This window comes from Maniola hyperantus, chromosome 3, assembly GCF_902806685.2.
Source record: "Maniola hyperantus chromosome 3, iAphHyp1.2, whole genome shotgun sequence".
NCBI classification, from domain to species: domain Eukaryota; kingdom Metazoa; phylum Arthropoda; class Insecta; order Lepidoptera; family Nymphalidae; genus Maniola; species Maniola hyperantus.
Window position 1 is genome coordinate 13,298,412 of NC_048538.1, and position 16,067 is coordinate 13,314,478.

At 35.9% G+C, this 16,067-nt stretch overlaps 1 protein-coding gene across 1 annotated transcript; it reads right to left on the minus strand.

Moving 5' to 3' along the window:
- Positions 1-644: 644 nt before the first annotated feature.
- On the minus strand, positions 645-8,712 carry LOC117996189 (procathepsin L-like). Its single transcript, XM_034984217.2, has 14 exons — positions 8,605-8,712; positions 7,955-8,057; positions 7,121-7,229; positions 5,884-6,007; positions 5,310-5,424; positions 5,102-5,214; positions 4,928-5,033; positions 4,532-4,612; positions 4,195-4,424; positions 3,508-3,634; positions 3,243-3,348; positions 2,701-2,790; positions 2,501-2,601; positions 645-1,898 (listed from the first exon to the last, which is right to left on the minus strand). Exons 1-14 carry the CDS (start codon positions 8,666-8,668, stop codon positions 1,718-1,720), a joined length of 1,650 nt encoding a protein of 549 aa, XP_034840108.1. The 5' UTR covers positions 8,669-8,712; the 3' UTR covers positions 645-1,717.
- Between the last annotated feature and the right edge of the window lie 7,355 nt (positions 8,713-16,067).

Here is a 16,067-nt window from a genome sequence, read left to right on the forward strand (position 1 = left end):
TTAGCTGACACCTAACCTCAAGAAAAAACCTACTTTCCAATTTTAAGTTAATAATATCAATAATTAAAACTTTCCCATATAAACTTTCATCCCCTATTTTACCACTCTTGTGGGCGAATTTTTCAAAAATCCTGAAACACGTACTATTTCTTCATTTGTGACCGAGAACCCAAATACCAATTTTCATGCAAATAACTTGAAAATGACGGACTTTCATACAAACTTCCATCCCCCTTTTAACCCACTTAGGGGTAGAATTTCGAAAAATCCTTTCTTAGTGGATATCTACTCTTTACAAAGAATAGACCCTCCAAATTTCATGTCTTTAGGACCAGCGGTTTAGGCTGTGCGTTGATATATATGTCAGTCAGTCAGTCAGGACTTTGAATTTTATATATATAGATAAATTACATAGGTGCCGCGGACGAAGTTGCAGGCAAAAGTTTTCATATTATTACTACGGAACCCTAAAAAAGCACCTATCACATTACAGACCGATTAAGATGAAACTTTTGCAGTTTAATAGCCCGTAATTATTTAAATGTTTGTTCCACTTAATATGTCTTACTTGAAAAAAATGCAGAGACTTTTGATGTGATAGGTAGGTATATTTTTGAAATAAATAAAAAAATATTTTTTAATTTTATTACTAGCGTAAATAATCCCAACAAATAAATTCCACGTGTAATCTTATGCTACTTATAAATATTACTAAAACTATACAATATAGGTACATCATCAGTAAAGCCACAATGTTAATCGAGAGATGACAATCAAAATGGATTTCCTTTACTATTGGTAGCCTCATTTAAGACAACTGTACCCTATATGTGGAGATATTTTAAAACATGGAATGCCTTTTTAATTATTATTTTGTTATAAAAGTAAAACGTATTAAAAGCAGTGGGTATAAATAGAAAAAAAAATTGCTTCGGTTTACCAGTTTCGTACAAAGAATATTTTGTCCTACTACAAAACCAGCTACGTACGAATACATTTATTTATTACGGTTGCAGTGATAAATTCTTCGGAAGATGAATATAAGAGGTAAGAACAACTCTATTAATAGAAAAAACTTGAATAGTGAACAAGAAGTATAACAACTTTGTAGTTCGCAATGAAAATAAAAAGAAGATACGCGTGGCTTCATACTTTTGCACACATAAATTAACTAAATGTTCAAAGGTCATGCTTTATTCCTAACTTCTAAAGTTTGGTACGTTTAAGGAAGCCACATTCAAAACTTATGTTTTGAATATAACGAAATTAAATCAAAACTTACTACTTAATTAATAAAAAACAAATAATAATATGCTGTTTAGTATGGACAAAAATGTTTTCATTCTCAATTAAAATACGTTTCAATATGAGCCCGTCAGACTGCAAATTATTATGCTTACCTATATTTAAATTAATGAAAATGCATAAGAAATTAATAAAATCTGTTTTTTTGATAGATTTATTTTATTATGTTCATAGAGTGTTTATTACTTGTAAGAAACCAGTTTTTAAATGTTATAAAATATCTGGCAAAAATGTGTTTTTGTTGTGACTAATGTTCTCTGGTTAGAGACCCTTGCGTGCCAATCTTTGTTGGCTTTAGATTTTTTATTGCAAATGGATGAAAAATTAAAGAACTAGATGTAAGGAATGGACATTACAGTTGATGACTTCACCTCTCCATTTTTCTCTCTCTCTGTTCATTTCAGTTCATGGTTTATATTACAACGTACGTAGGTTCGGTGGCGATTCCACAAGCGTTATCACGAGTGGAAATGTGGAAGTAGCCATCGATGCCCCAGTCACGGCCCCATGAGTTCTTGACGATCCAGTAAGAGTCACCATCGATCTCCCCGTAGCCAACCAGCGTAACTTCGTGATCTAATTTTGTTGCGGTACTGGAACAAATAATAATATTGTTAATTGAATTCAAAATTGGCAAGGTAGCTGCTATAGTGTAAAAAAATGGAAAATGAAGATTGAGTTGAACTCTACTGGATATGTTTTACCTTCAGTTCAACTGAAGAAGGATTGAGAAAGGTTTGATCATACAGAGAGGTCTTAGATAGAAATGGAGAAGGCTAGTCCGACATTAGCGCGGTGCTATAATGCAAGAAGAACAATTTTTTTCGATCTCATTGCAAATCACTTGATAATATTCATCATCATCATCATCATCATCAACTGATAGACGTCCACTGCTGGACATAGGTCTCTTGTAGGGACTTCCACACGCCACGGTCTTTAATATTATTGTAAGCTAATGAATCAACGTCATCATTTACCTGGAAGAAATCGCTAGGTAGCGCTAAGGCTGCCAAATTGTACCTGCCTAAATTTTTGTTTTGCTTTGTATGTGTTTTTCTGTACTAATATTGTGATGTACAATAAAAGTATATTCATTTAGCATTAGATAGCGAAAGCTTCGCCTAGATTTCTATTAATTTCACACCCACAAAGTACAAACAAATTATTAAAATATTAAAAATAATAATCTCACCAATCTTTGTCGTAGTAGATGCCGCCATTGTAATTGTATAAAGTGTCAGAGGAGCCTACATCAATCGATACTGACAGAGGGCCATGATTCATCACTGCTATCTGAAATACATGAGTTAAACAACAATTACTCCTGTACTAGAAGAAATTATTATGGATGAGGTTATATCAAAATTAATGAAAAACATTGTAATTTTTAACCTTTAGAGCTTCGACGCTAAATGGAGTAACATCAGTGAATCCTTTGATCGGGTAAATAGATGTCATATTGTCGATTTCGCAGAAACCATCCTAGAACATAACAAATTAGTAAGATAAGGTTTTTATTTTTATTAAAATCATCGGAAATCCTCCGATTTGTGTCAGAGTTCTTTTTTGGGTATTACATTTTGTTAGTCTCTTACATTATTTATTTACAGTTTGTTTTTCTATATTAACTATATTATACCTATAAATTTTTATCAAAGTATATACATTTATTCTTATAATAAGCATACAACTATAGATCTATATTTACAAGTATAATATATATTAAAAGATTTACAGTTTTACTTAGTTTTATTTTTCTTTATAGTACATTTCGCTATTTTGGTGCAGTATTCTAAAAATGCTTTTTGGCACTTTTTGTCTCTTAGGAGTACTTCCAGCGTTTCTTTCCTTATTTGCACTTCTGTCTTTAGTAAGATAAGGTTTAATCGTACAGTTGAGATTTAAGAGGTAGTTAGTAGTACTACAGTTCGTACTTTATTTTTGTAAGGTCCGTATTCTTCCTCTGTAGGAAGACCGTACTTTATCATCCAGCGGTAGGCTGCTGTGTCACTGCCACCGTTACAACCATTAGCGCCAAATCTATAAAGGAAAACATTATTATAAATTACAAGACATTAAAACATTTCCGAAAGTATGGTATAATGTATCAGCAAGACCATATTAGGTATTACAATGGTTGGTTCTTCGAGCTAAAGATAATAGTTACATAGAATCAAGAATAGATATGAAGATGCTTACCCCCAAGCGCAGTCAACTAGTGCTTGGTTAGCAAGTCTTAGCAGTCTGCCTCCATTTGAGCGAGCTAATGCACCTTCGACAGCACTGGTTGTACCAAATGACCAGCATGAACCACAATCTTCTTGATCTATAATGTATTTTCAATTTATATTTTAGTTATTTGATTTCAGACTGTAATAATATTTGTACAGAACGCGGCAGAAAGTAATGTACATCGACCTTTAGAAAGAGGTAGCAGTTTTGTAGAGCATTGTATTTGTCGTTGAGACCGACAAAACATCACATAGGGATGAGTGACAGAGACAACGTTCTATAAAGCCGAAACATCATTCTAAAGTCTGTACCCATAGTACAAGATTTTACGTCTCACCAAACAAAACCAAATTCGAGAGTCGAAATACTTCCGCGTTACAATAAACTGGATCTCAAGTGCCATGTTTTAAAGCTCAAGTTTGTCTACACTTCTACAGCCAGCGCTCCAAGCGGAAACATTGCGAAATTAAAATCAGTGGCATTGAATATTTGACTTCAATTCAAGGCTCTTTAGGTCCATTTTACATTGATGTTATTGTGTTTCGACTCTCGAATTCTAGCAACGTTTGGTGAGACGTAAAATCTTATACTACGGGTACTGCTGCTAAAGCATTACTTTCTGCCGCGTACTGTAATCTTGTTCAAAATGTTTACCTCTTACAGGTGACACATAACCTAAAAGTCTTAGGTCAACGTCTGCTGGTAAGGTTTCAACTAATTGAGATATTTTCTTTTCGTCATATGGGAACGCATGTGTGCCTACTTCTCCTTCCTTTCGCCTTATAAGTCCTGTACTTTTCTGTTTCTCTTCTCGGGTGCGGTCGGAGAATTTGTTTAAGGTCATTTTGTAACTACTATTCTTGCTATTGTGGGCTTGAACTTTTCTAAAAAAAAAATTAATATAGAAGTTTTCATGAAAATGATAGAAGAAAGATGAACATGTTATGAACATTCCTTTTTAACAGTAGGTATTTTTTTGAAAATCACTCACCTCAAAGTTTTTTGGAAAATATTCTTTCGCATCTCATGCTCGTCATCGGTATCGTAATTTCTGTTATGTTCCTGCTTAAATCTTGTTTAAAAAAAGAATATGAAATTAGAAAGATATGAATTGACTGCAAAAACACATTATATGATTATGTACTACAATGTTTTTATGATTGGCAGTAGAAAAATTAAAAATCAAAGACTATAAACAAGCAAAGCCAGTATATTTTAACACGGGCATGATTAATAGTATGTAATCAAAGTATATTAAAACAAACTTATTAGGTATGGTCGGCAAATAATCCAATGAAAGTCAACTCTTCCCAGACCCATATATTATGGTGGTTGTTCCTGTATATTACAAATTTTCAGTATTCTACCTAATTTATCGTTTACAAACCTATTGAAGGCGGCTTCGACATGATCATCATTTTCAGGATCGAGTATTGATAAATCAATGTCATCCTCTTCGGAATCTTCTACTGCTGCTTCTCCAGCGCAATCATCTTAAAGGAAATTTAAAAATCAAGGATTTTTCCCCTTAAATTCATAAAAAATGTTTGTTGGTACTTACATTGATCCACATCAAATACGTTTTCATCGAACTCTGTCTCGAAATTGTAAATATCATAAACAGTATGTTTTTTTAAGGTTTCCAGCCAACTGTTGAATTCGAGATCTTCTATCCTGAAAACAACAATTTACACAACCATTTTCCCCTCTAATTAAAATTACTAAGTAAGTATAATTTTATTTTCATAAAAGTATAAAGTTATATTTACCTCACTGGAACCCAAGTCGAATTCTTTAAGGACGCCCACAAATATTTTTTTGTGTTCGACTCTTCGTCTTCACAAAGATATTTTTGAACTTCGCCAATATCTAGGAAGTCTTTGCCTAAAATCAGAAAGAGAAAAAACTAAGTATGAAAATAAGTATTTTCTTGTAGATTTGTAATTTTTAAATCAAAATCCGTATGACGTAAGTTGTGTGGCTGCGTAGTTTTATAAGTTTTGACTTGGGAGACTGTATTAATATAATGACATATACAGTTTTTAATAAATTAGAAAAATGTTTTAATAAGCATGATTTCGCAGCTAAATAATGTATTTTTCAGGTTTGCTTTTGAATTCAAAACTAGTATTTTCACAGTTTTGCTTGACGTAACTGAATTGAAAAATTCATCTGGACCTAAAGTACATGCACTGCACGTATTCTGAAGAATCATTTTGTTGATAGAACTGTATACAGGTTGCAGGTAGTAGATATTTTCGTCCCTCAGTTCTTACATACAAATTCATTTTTCAGATTTACATTTCATTTTGTCATAATTGGATTGATAAAAACTGAACTAACCAACATGTTCGAAGTCCCTTGCACGTGGCAATATATCTTCGGGTAGGATTCGCTTAGTTAGTGTTCCGTTTTTCCTGGTGCACTTTAGTTCGTTCAGATATTCCTCTGTTGTTTCTGGATGAATCTGAATCAAAATTAATAAGAATTCGGATAATAAGTTTGATACTTAATAAGTATTTTATAACTAGCTGATGCCCGCGACTTCGTACGCGTGGATTTAGGTTTCTAAAAATCCCGTGGAAACTCTTTGATTTTCCGGGATAAAAAGTAGCCTATGTCGCTTTCCAGGTCTTAAACTATACCCATGCAAAAAATCACGTCGATTCGTTGCTCCGTTGCGACGTGATTGACACGTCACAAACCAACAAACAAACACACTGTCACATTTATAATAAAAAAACCAATCGTGTCATAGGGATTCTATGAAATTTATATTAATACTTACCTACTAGCTGCCCCGGCGAACTTCGTACCGCCTAACAGTCGATTCTTTTTCAGGAGTTTTTTTAAAATTTTCTCTCCGTAAGAACCATCCTCGTACTGAAGTAAGTAAGTAGAATATTATGAAAAAAGAATTAGCGAAATCGGTTCAGCTGTTCTCGAGATTTGCGATCACCAACACATTCAGCGATTCATTTTTAGGGTTCCGTACCTCAAAAGAAAAAACGGAACCCTTATAGGATCACTTTGTTGTCTGACTGTCTGTCTGTCTGTCTGTCTGTCTGTCTGTCTGTCTGTCTGTCTGTCTGTCTGTCTGTCTGTCGGTCTGTCAAGAAACCTACGGGGTACTTCCCGTTGACCTAGAATCATGAAATTTGGCAGGTAGGTAGGTCTTATGGCTGACATTCGGGGAAAAATCTGAAAACCGTGAATTTGTGGTTACATCACGCAAAAAAATTAAATTGTGGTCATGAACTAATAATTAGTATTTTCAATTTTCGAAGTAAGATAACTATATCAAGTGGGGTATCATATGAAAGGTCTTCACCTGTACATTCTTAAACAGATTTTTATTTATTTTTATGTATCATAGTTTTTTAATTATCGTGCAAAATGTCGAAAAAATACGACTGTATTACGGAACCCTTGTTGCGCGAGCCTGACTCGCACTTGGCTGGTTTTTATATATAGAGAAGACCTAAATGGCGATGGCCCACAAAGTGTTGTAGAGCTACTAGGTAGGGTGCTATACTAAAAGACGACGTAATACCCGAAAAAATAAAAAAATAATACTCACATCATATTGTACTCCAAACGCAGCGCTACTAGCCTTCCTTTTACCCTTTATTTTAATCGATTTGACAGCACCGCTATTGTAGTCTACTCTGGATTGTTTGCTGGTTCGCCTGAAACAAGAAATCTAAATATATATAAAAGAAAAAGCTGACTGACTGACTGATCTGTCAGCGCACAGCTTAAACTGCTGGACGGGTTGAGTTGAAATATGGCATGCACATAGCCATTGTGACGTAGATATCCGCTAAGAAAGCATTTTTGAAAATTCAAGCCCTAGGGGGGTAAAATAGGAGTTTGAAATTTGTGTAGTCCACGCGGACGAAGTCGCTGGTAGCTGGTATAAGCTAGTTATGAAATAAAATTGCTTGTACTTACATTTAAAATATTTTAAGACAAATAGTTGAAAGAGATTTGAGTGCTGCATTAACTTATACAACTCTTTGGTACAGCCTAAGATGCAACACATACTGACGGAGTGGAGGCGACCCGAATCGCAGCGTCTTTTGGTATGATAGTGCATAAAGCCTCAATAGCTCAACCGGTATAGGAGTGGACTGAAAACCGAAAGGTCGACGGTTCAAACCCCGCCCGTTGCACTATTGTCGTACCTACTCCTAGCACAAGCCTGACGCTTTTGGAGAGGAAAGGGGAATATTAGTCATTTAACATGGCTAATATTCTTTAAAAAAAAAGATGAGTATGAGTTGTTGAGTATAAAATATACCCGGCTTTACTCCACTCTGTCTGTTTGCGCTGGCCCTCAGGAACCAAAAAAGACTAGAAATACTACTAATACTTAATAAAAAATACTAAGTAGGTATTTTGTGAATCTTACCAGTATTGGATATCCTCGACCAGTGCAGAAGTTAAGGATACTTTGGTGGCCTCGAAGGTGTATTTCTTAGGCCACTTTAGATCCGGAAGTTCTTCAGATTGAACTGTATAAAATTTTAAGATCAATATTATCAAAAAAAAACTAGTTAAGTGCTTGTCACGCATAAGGTGGGATTAACGAGGTCCTCCTGCTCGAAGAGTGCAAAATTTTTCAGAATCACTTTTCATGTTGTAGGTAGGTACTTTGAAAGACTTTTAGCAAAATATTAATAAAGATAATCAGCATAACAAGTTTCTACTCTGCTGAATTTCAACTTTTAAATAAAATGACCGCAAAACATGGACAGACAGACTAAAAAAAACTCCAAAAGTTCGAAAACCCTCAAAAACTGCACTGCGCTTATCCATTTGAAATTTACATTTGTGAAAACAATTTCTTTTCCAACTATAACATAAGAAATACATTTTTTTTTAAATTATCCTGAAATGTTTGTATCATATGCTCATAGATCACTAAGAAAAGTTAGAGGTGCGTGCCCGGGATCGGGCCCCCGACCTTCCGAAGAGAAGGCTGACGTTCTAACCAATAGGCTGACGTTCTAACCGCGTAGTGCAAAAGTGCAAAATGATATTGCAATTCAAAGCGCTTACCAGATTTCCCTGTTACCGATGCAACGGTGAACAGGAGTAATATTTTCAATAAAAACAAAAACATTGTAGCCCCACAATATTTTAACTTCTGTGTGGTGGATTAATTCAAAATCACCCATTTTATATTCGATATTATAATCAGTCCACCGATTTAATTAATTACAAACACTTTTTGTATGTCGATAGATCCAATATGGTATACGTAATGTGGACACGTTTTCGCTGTTTTTTTTGTTTGACGTAAGTTTTAGTAATGTTTTATGTATTAAAAGTAAGTGTGATCATTATTTCAGAAATTGTAGGGCTCTGTCAGACAGACAAATAGACGGATGAACGGGCAAAGTGCAACACAAGCAGACTCGGAAGTCTTGTTCAAGGCGAGCTATTTGAAGCGTGCAAAGCGCTTACTCAAGTTGGTCCTAGTGGGCTAAGTTTGATTAAAGTTGAAACAGAATGTGTTGAAACAGAAACTGTTTAACTTTCATCTTAATTGGCTCAGTATTATTATTTAAAAAAAGTACTAAGTGTATTAACAAAATAATTATTATCAGTACCCGTATTATAAATGCGAAAGTGTGTTTGTTTGTTGGTTTATCAGTTTGTTTGTTTGTTGGTTCATTGGTTTGTCATTCAATCACACCGCATGGGTGCAACGAATTGACGTGATTTTTTGCATGGGTAATGGGTATAGATAAAGATCTGGAGAGACCTACTTTTTAAAGAGCTCCCTTGGGATTTTTAAAAAAAGCTAATTCCACACGGATGAAGTCACGGGCATTAGCTAGTAGTAAATAAAAGCCAGCAAATGGATATTGCCTAAATGTAAAATCCAACGAATTTCTATTTCTATTACAAAATATGACTGAAATGAGTAATAACTTTTATCAATGTATGAAATATTATAGGATAGTTGTTGATTTAAAAAACTTGTAAAAGATAGAGTACTTTTGTGTATCTTAAACTGCAAGCATGTTAACTAGGTAGTTACAATAAAATTAATATTAAATTTACTAAGTATTTTAGTTTTTGTCCTATCCACGTTATGAATTATGGTTTCAAAAATTACAGAAAAATAGTGTAGGCATTCATTAAATTTTAATGAATATTGATAAAATTTTACTTGATTTAATAAGTTTTACTAATTGATAAAATTGCTGAGAAGCTGTGGTAGCCTAGTGGTTTGGACCTCCGCCTTCCAATCGGAGGTCGGGGGTTCGATCCCGGGCACGCACCTCTAACTTTTCGGAGCTATGTGCGTTTTTAAGTAATTAAAATAGAAGGAAAACATCGTGAGGAAACCTGCATGCCTGAGAGTTCTCCATAATGTTCTCAAAGGTGTGTGAAGTCTGCCAATCCGCACTTGGCCAGCGTGGTAGACTATGGCCAAAACCCTTCTCACTCTGAGAGGAGACCCGAGCTCTGTAGTGAGCCGGCGATGGGTTGATCATGATGATGATTGATAAAATTAGCCAGTTAGGTATTTTTATCTACTTGTGGTGTGTGGTGTGGGCACTACGTAAAAAACATTACCCATGTTATAAATGCGAAAGTGTGTTTGTTTGTTGGGTTGTCCTTCATCACGTCGCGTTGCAGCGGTGCAACGGATCAATTCTTTGCATAGATATATACCTAGTGACACCTGAAGAGAGACATAGGGCATAGGTATTGATTTTATTTAGCCTGTGACTGTAATCTCCTCTGATGGGATGACGCACTCTAAAATAGACGCGCGCTAACTTGGAAGGATAAAAGGATAAGCTGACTGACTGTCTGACTAACTGATCTGTCAACACACAGCTAAAACTACTAGACGGTTAGGGCTGAAATTTGACATGCAGATAGCTATTATGACGAGACATCCGCTAAGAAAGCATTTTTGAAAATTCAATGCATAAAGGGGTAAAACAGGGGTTTGAAATTTGTGTAGTCCACGCAGACGAAGTCGCGGGCATAAGCTAGTGCTTCGATAAAGTCGATGGCTATAATTAGCAGTTTTTGGTTTCAGTCATTTTCTACATGGCATCGTATCGGAATGCTAAATCGCTCGGCAGCACGACTGCTTTTTTTAGGGTTCCGTACCTCAAAAGGAAAAACGGAATCCTTTGTTGCCTGTCTGTCTGTCGTTCTGTCGGTCTGTCAAGAAACCTACAGGGTACTTTCCGTTGACCTAGAATCATGAAATTTGGCAGGTACCTAGGTAGGTCTCATAGCAGACATTCGGGGAAAATCTGAAAACCGTGAATTTGTGGTTACATCACACACAAAAAAAAAATGTGGTCATGAACAAATATTGCTATTTTCAACTTTTGAAGTAAGATAACTATATCAAGTGGGGTATCATATGAAAGGTCTTCACCTGTGCATTCTAAAACAGGTTTTATTTATTTTTTATGTATAATAAGTAGTTTTTGATTTGTCGTGCAAAAAGTTGAAAAAATACGACTGCAGTACGGAACCCTCAGTGCGCGAGTCTGACTCGCACTTGGCCGGTTTTTTTCATATTTGATCGTACTGTATACCACGAGACAACCTGCAGAACCCCCAGGTGCCATCCAGGGCCTTAAGACAATTTTATAAATTGGTGTAATAGATCTTAGCATTTTTGATTATAAAGAGTTAAGTCTATCCAGTAATTCATAGAGATATTAATCAAAAGTGAAGCCAAGGGTAGTCTCAAGGGATCAGTGATGACGCGAAGTTAATTATTTCATTAGAGTGAAATATCGCCCTAAGTCATAACAATTGAATTATAAAGGTACGAACAAAAAGCAACCTGTTTCCCCTAAAGGAAAAGGCCGTCCGCGTTGCTTGATGGCTTCTAAAAATAAGCCTTAGTTGTATCAAATCTAAAAAAACCGGCCAAGTGCGTGGCGGGCCACGCGCAGTGTAGGGTTCCGTAGTCACAATCCTCGAAAAACTGATATAACTCCTTAACCTGTGAACCCTACTTAGCCATGATAGTTTTCCTTTAAAATTGATTATACATATATACTACTGCTGTGAACTTTTTCACGTTCCTATATACTACCATTTGGCTGATAGAAAAGGTGAGGACACTATATTGACTCTAATAAAAATTTGCACTTTAAAACATCATATATTACAAACGGATCTAGAAATCGAAAACTGATGTTCCCACACACACAGTATTTTTAAAAGACCTATTCAACGATGCCCCACACTATGGGGTAGACGAGAAAATAAAATCATCCCCACTGTACATGTAGGGGAGCTACCCTAAAAAAAATATTTATCAAAATTTTATTTCACCACTTTGTCGGCGTGATTAATATTTATGCCAAATTACAGATTTCTAGCACTAATAGTCTCTGCGATTAACCGAGGACGGAGGGACGGACGGACGGAGAGACGGACGGACATGGCGGGACATCCTTGTTTACTACGGAACCCTAAAAAGTAGTAAACGTAGGTAGGGTACCGCAGTTGCCCTTCACAATATACCCGCTAGCTGTTTTAATACCTAGTACCTACTACTAATAACTTCATCTACTTAAATAAATTAAATGTTTATAGGTACGACTTGAGACTTCTAGTAGGTACATGTACAGCCTATACCTAGCTTTGTGTGTGTAGTTTTCCTTTTAGAGCAGTGGCAAAAATTTAGCTGTTGGGGGGGACACCCCACACTCAACTCTGTCAAAAAATTAGCATTTTAAATCACTATCACTACTCATGCACACTTCATGTCTACTCCATCAATCCACCGACCTCTAGGTTGACACTTAGGTAATATTTCGCAAACTGATCCTTGATTCGAAAAATGGTTTTCACACACCTGGCCAAATTACAGCTTGAAGCTATAATTAGGTAAACTGACACTCAGGAAGAATAAAAAAATGATCTTATTGTTTAATTTCTCATACAGCGGACGTGGATAGGATTAATTAAGTAGGTCAATTAATTGATCGAGGCGAGCTGAGAAGGATCAACGGGGATTAGCGACGACATTGAATTGACTTCATTGTAGACTTACTTCGAATAAGTAGGTACCTAAGCATACTTGGATAAATAGACGTGAAAATGGTAGTAAAGACAGACGGTCGGATGGACGGATAAAGCGGAGGCTTAGAAATAGGGTTCCGGATAAAACGTGTTTGCTTTTTTTTTACAAAAAAAAACTCGTATAAGAAAAAGTGTTTCAGTATCGAACTCAGTTTGCTTGACAGTTGATTTTCGTTTATATGGAAAGTTTTGAGGTATCAGACATCAGTAGAACTTTGAAGCTTGTTTTTGCTTGATTTTATGGCAATCCAATAGTGACCACCCATCATGTTTGACAGAATGTTTTAATTAAATATCTCTTTAATTATTTAGTTGGATTGTTTTGGATTTGATATACTATTATTGCATGTCCATTGTCCATATTGCGTGTAGTGTTTATTAATGGATAAGTAGATATGATGCCTGGATCCCACGGTGCGTGATTCTGTGTTATCTGTTGCCTATCACGCACGGCCGACGATCACCGACAGCACCGACAGCCAATCACCGCGCACAAGGTTTGGACGACGACGACGACGTGTCTGCTCTACCACGGACGAACCCTTCCCAGTTCCCATCCATGGTGCAATGCGTCTGCGTCGGTCCACCGCGAACGCGTCCGTCAGAAATATAACGCATCGTGGGAAACCGGTATAAGAAATTGTCAAACTCACAAATTATTGAAGAACAGAAGAATTAGCTAATTAATTAATTGATTAACTTTTCTATAATACCTATTATTTGTCTCTTTAACAGTGTACTTACTATTGTTACTTTGTAATGTCCCAATTTAAATTCTGTAAGATATGGAAACCCAATGCTATTTAAATCAGGTTGGCGACTTCGGGACCGCAAATGCAAATTTCATCTCGATTGGAAGTGAAACTGTCCACGCTCCGCTACAAGTTAGTTTAAACTCGGTAAAATACTGCGGTATGGTAAATAACTTGCTTCTGTACTCTCTCGCTGTTAGGTTATTTGCATTTACAAATTTTTGGTAGGTTTTTTGCCCGTTGATTCTCTGAGGACATTAATTTAAAAAGACGGTACCTTTATTTTACTGCTAACCACAATAAATTAGGAAAGTACCTACTCCAACTTACCTAGATTTGTGTGTCCATCGCGTGTTCTCCTCCGTGGCTAGTCTGGAAGGGCTATGGTACTCTACCCCTAAATGGTTTCTATGCGGCATCCTACCGGAACGGAAAGCTTTCTCTGGTTTTTTCAATTAGGAGTAAAAGTAGGGAAGCTGGAAGACATCTCTGTTTAGAGTCTAGAGATAAGCTTTTCTTAAAATAGAGATAAGCTTAAGACTGGATATTTTTGCAAGGTTGGCACATGACGTGTATTTTCTATACATGCACATTATTCCTGAGTGACACAAAAAATATTTTCAAAAAAATTAGCAATCCATATACGAAACTTTTAAAAAGCTACCCGTGCGAAGCCGAGATGGGTCGCTAGCTATTTATAAGGTAACTGAAATATAGGTCAATACTACAATAGCTGTTTATCGAGGCAGTAGAAGGAAGATTTATTACCTTTTTAATGGTAAGAAATTTTACCTTCGTTACTTGCTAAGAGCTTTTACAGGATATAAGAAGCATAAGCCTAAAGTGATTTTCGCCGAAGGCAAACGATTATCATCTTTAGGTCGTAATTTAAAACCAGTCTATCAAACAAAATGTATCGCAATTTAAAGGCACCTTGTATAAAATAGCCCTTAATTTAATTTCTAATCAGCTTAGCCCGTTAAAATAAATTTATGCGAACATAATACAGGAAAGACGATCAGAAATTTAATTAAAGCCCTTCATATCGGGGCCTTGGTTTTATTACAATATACAGTATAATAGGTTTGCATAATGAAATAAGTACAAGACGGCCATATCTGCAGGTAGAGACTAGTAGAATAGGTACGTAGCTCCAAAAAAATTGGAAAGTAATTTAAAAATCGGTCAAGTGCGAGTCGGACTTGCACAGGAAGGGTCCCGTACTATCGAACAAGAAATAACTTTTTTTTAAATTTTAATAGTGGCAATTTTTTTGCGTTTGTTGTTACAGCGGCCTTAGAAATACACTTTCTTTTTTTAAATTTAATTTAATTTATTTTTTGTACCAGAAACATTTTCAATAAAGAGAAAAAGAAAGTAAAAGTGGACAGGGAAGCACTTATCTCTGTCATCTGTGAAAATTTCAGGACTCCTATCATGGTTCATGAGATACAGCCCACTAACAGACAGACTAAACGGACGGACGGACAGCAGTCTTAGTAAAAGGATCCGGGATTCGGGTATGGAATCCTATAAATAGTTTAAGCTAACTCAAAAACCCAATCTATTCTGTGTTAGCTTACCGTTACCTACTAAAGTAAACAAAAACGGGTGAAATACATTTTTGATCACTTTTTACGTCCAAAGCCATCACTTTATAAATCACTCGACGCAGTTCACTCAAAAAACGGCGCAAAAACTGCATGTTTCTGGGTCCGGCAACGAAATCGTGGCACGAGATACATCAAACGAGCATTGTGTTGTAGCGAAGAGCAACAGTTTGTCACACCATGACGAATTCTAGCCATAAAAAGCATAAAAAGTCCAAGTCAACGCTATTTTGATAGTCGAAAGAATCAAATTGGAAAGCACGCTCGAGCGGCTCCGAGTCGATTCAGCGATATAGAGTTAATAGTCTCTTTGAAATTATAAAACAATTTAATCCCTATTCTAGATGCTGAAGGTATTATTTCGATTGTGTAAGAGCAGGTAGTTTTTACCAAGATGGTAGCTCTAGGAAGGAAGGTAAAATGCACCTGAGAGTTATCACGCGCCAAAATCTCTCGATTCCTCGGTCCCTAAAAAAATTTAAACTTCTAATAGTGTTATTTATAGTAATTTTTATGATAGTGTTTTACCAAAACTTCAGGGAAATTTCTAAATAAGTACGTACCTACCTAGTACCTACATACCAAAATCACACCTTTTAATCCTATATCCCTATATTATATATAGTAGGTATGTAGGATTGAAAGGTGTAGGTACATCCTATTAGGATCTCTATTGTTTTTAATTTTTAGTGCTTGGCTGCAAAAAAGCTGAGGGCAAGTGATGATGCAAACAAAAACAGCCAGCTAGAAGATATTATATTCACATTTGATTTGAAGGTTAGATACCCTCAAATCAAAAGTAAATAGGCGCTATAATACATATTATCAAAATCTGGAGGGGGAGAAAAGGGAAGGGCATTCCATTTCCTAGCAATTCGAATTAGATACGAAGAAGCAAATCGCCCTTGAAACTTAGACTACGTAGATACGGGTGCAAAGTGCAGACCTTGACGATACCTAGATTGCAGTACGATAAAATAGAATGGTGAAGGAGGAACGAGGACTCTTGTATGCTGACGACGTAGTTCTTATATCTGACAGTGCGCGAGAGCTGCAAGAAGACCTAGAAAAATGGAGA

Bases quoted from the DNA above. Each gene is read 5' to 3' on its own strand.
- LOC117996189 (XM_034984217.2), bottom strand. From the start codon at position 8,668: ATGTTTTTGTTTTTATTGAAAATATTACTCCTGTTCACCGTTGCATCG. The intron at 6,008-7,120 runs GTGAGTATTATT...ATTTTGATTCAG, and splicing joins CGTTTGGAGTACAATATGAT to ATTCATCCAGAAACAACAGA. The intron at 2,602-2,700 runs GTTAAAAATTAC...CATGTATTTCAG, and splicing joins TTAGCGTCGAAGCTCTAAAG to ATAGCAGTGATGAATCATGG.